Genomic DNA, 1,377 nt, shown 5'->3' with positions numbered 1-1,377 from the left:
GAGGTGATCACCGTACCTGACAATCGACTGTTTCAGAATGGCACAAGGCAAAGTGATTCACCTCTACTCCTCCACTCTCTTCCAGCACAGGGTGCATAGTCTACCAGAGAGGATCTGGATCCGAAGGGCCTCGCCAATTCTAGCAAGGCCCCCTCCCCAGCCAACTCCTTCTATTCACAGAATGTGGTCACTCTACCAGAAAGGACTCCGGGCTCCCGGTCTCAGAAACAGTAGTCCGCTCGGGTGACAGAGCCACGCAGGCCGCGGGGTCCGGGCCCCAGTCTTGCGGACCCCGGCGCGCCCGGACGGGACCCTCCGCCCCGCCCTCTCTGCGGCCGGGCTTCCGGAGCCGGCGCCGGGGAGCTCGGGGCCTGCTGGGTCGCGGGCCTGGTGGGCGACCCGCGCGGGGAGGCTGTGGTGCCGGCGGCGGCGGGGGCCCGGGGCCTCCGGAGCTGCGGACAAAGGCGAGGCCGGCAGCCCCCTCGCCCCCCCTCCACCCCCCAGGAAGTCTCCTTTTTCTGCCCGTAGTCAGGGTGGGGACGGTGCTGACCGGAGCCCGGACTCAGGATACCGGGCGGGAGGCCGCTCCGAGAATGCCCCAGGCTCCCTTTTGTGTCTTCTCGGGACCAGGGCCGGCCCCTGCAGTTCAGTGCTGCCTGGGGAGGGCCGAGGGACCGTCCAGGCCAGGCGCCTGCCAGGAGGGCTCCTACCCGACCCAGGAGTTTGTCTGCCCACCTTTCCAGGGCCCTGTGTCGGGGAGAGAAGGAAAGAGTTAATTAGACCCTCAATGCACATGGCCCTTTATTTACCAGGATAAAGGAGGGAGGCCCTTCTCTGAGCCTGGGGTCAGTCCTGGACACCCTGAGGTGTCATTGAGGAAGGCACTGGAACCCCATAGGTTTGCTGAAGCCCCTGAAATGACAGTTAAAAAGAAACCTGAAGGTTTGAAGCTGCATGACCCCTTGTCCCTGCAAGAATCAGGGTGCCGTGTGTGTGTGTGTGTGTGTGTGTGTGTGTGTGTGTGTGTGTGTGTGAGGGGACAAGGGGTGAGGGAAGACATCTGCCTCTTGTGTGAGCTTCGAAGTGCTCCCTCCCCAACCTACTGGTGGTCTGTGCTCTGGACTCTGAGTGCTGGGTGGGCTCCCCGGCGAGCAGGGCAGGCGCACAGCCCTTTGGCTTCCCACGGCCCTCCCTGCCCAGATGTGGCCCAGAGCCTGGGGGTCCTGAGAGGGGCAGTTGCCCCTGCTTCCTCGCCAGGTGGGGTTAACCCCTTCAGAGACACCCCTGCCTTCCTTGGCTCACAATGTTGGGTGAGGGGGCGCCCTGAACCACTGCGAAGTTGGGTTTGCCCATATCCTCCTCCTGGTTCCCCTGCAG

At 63.8% G+C, this 1,377-nt stretch overlaps 1 protein-coding gene across 4 annotated transcripts in view; it reads left to right on the top strand.

Moving 5' to 3' along the window:
• Positions 1–502: 502 nt before the first annotated feature.
• Positions 503–1,377, top strand: part of LRP3 (LDL receptor related protein 3) — an 11,843-nt gene continuing 10,968 nt past the window's right edge. For all 4 annotated transcript variants that reach the window (XM_006095979.3, XM_023759881.1, XM_014461975.2 and 1 more), the window contains exon 1: positions 503–942. In XM_006095979.3, the coding sequence (XP_006096041.1) occupies positions 918–942 (25 nt within the window). In that variant the 5' untranslated portion in view covers positions 503–917. The remainder of the gene's footprint in view (positions 943–1,377) is intronic.

This window comes from Myotis lucifugus, unplaced genomic scaffold (assembly GCF_000147115.1).
Source record: "Myotis lucifugus unplaced genomic scaffold, Myoluc2.0 scaffold_164, whole genome shotgun sequence".
Taxonomy (NCBI): Eukaryota; Metazoa; Chordata; class Mammalia; order Chiroptera; family Vespertilionidae; genus Myotis; species Myotis lucifugus.
This window is presented reverse-complemented; position numbering and strand designations above follow the sequence as displayed.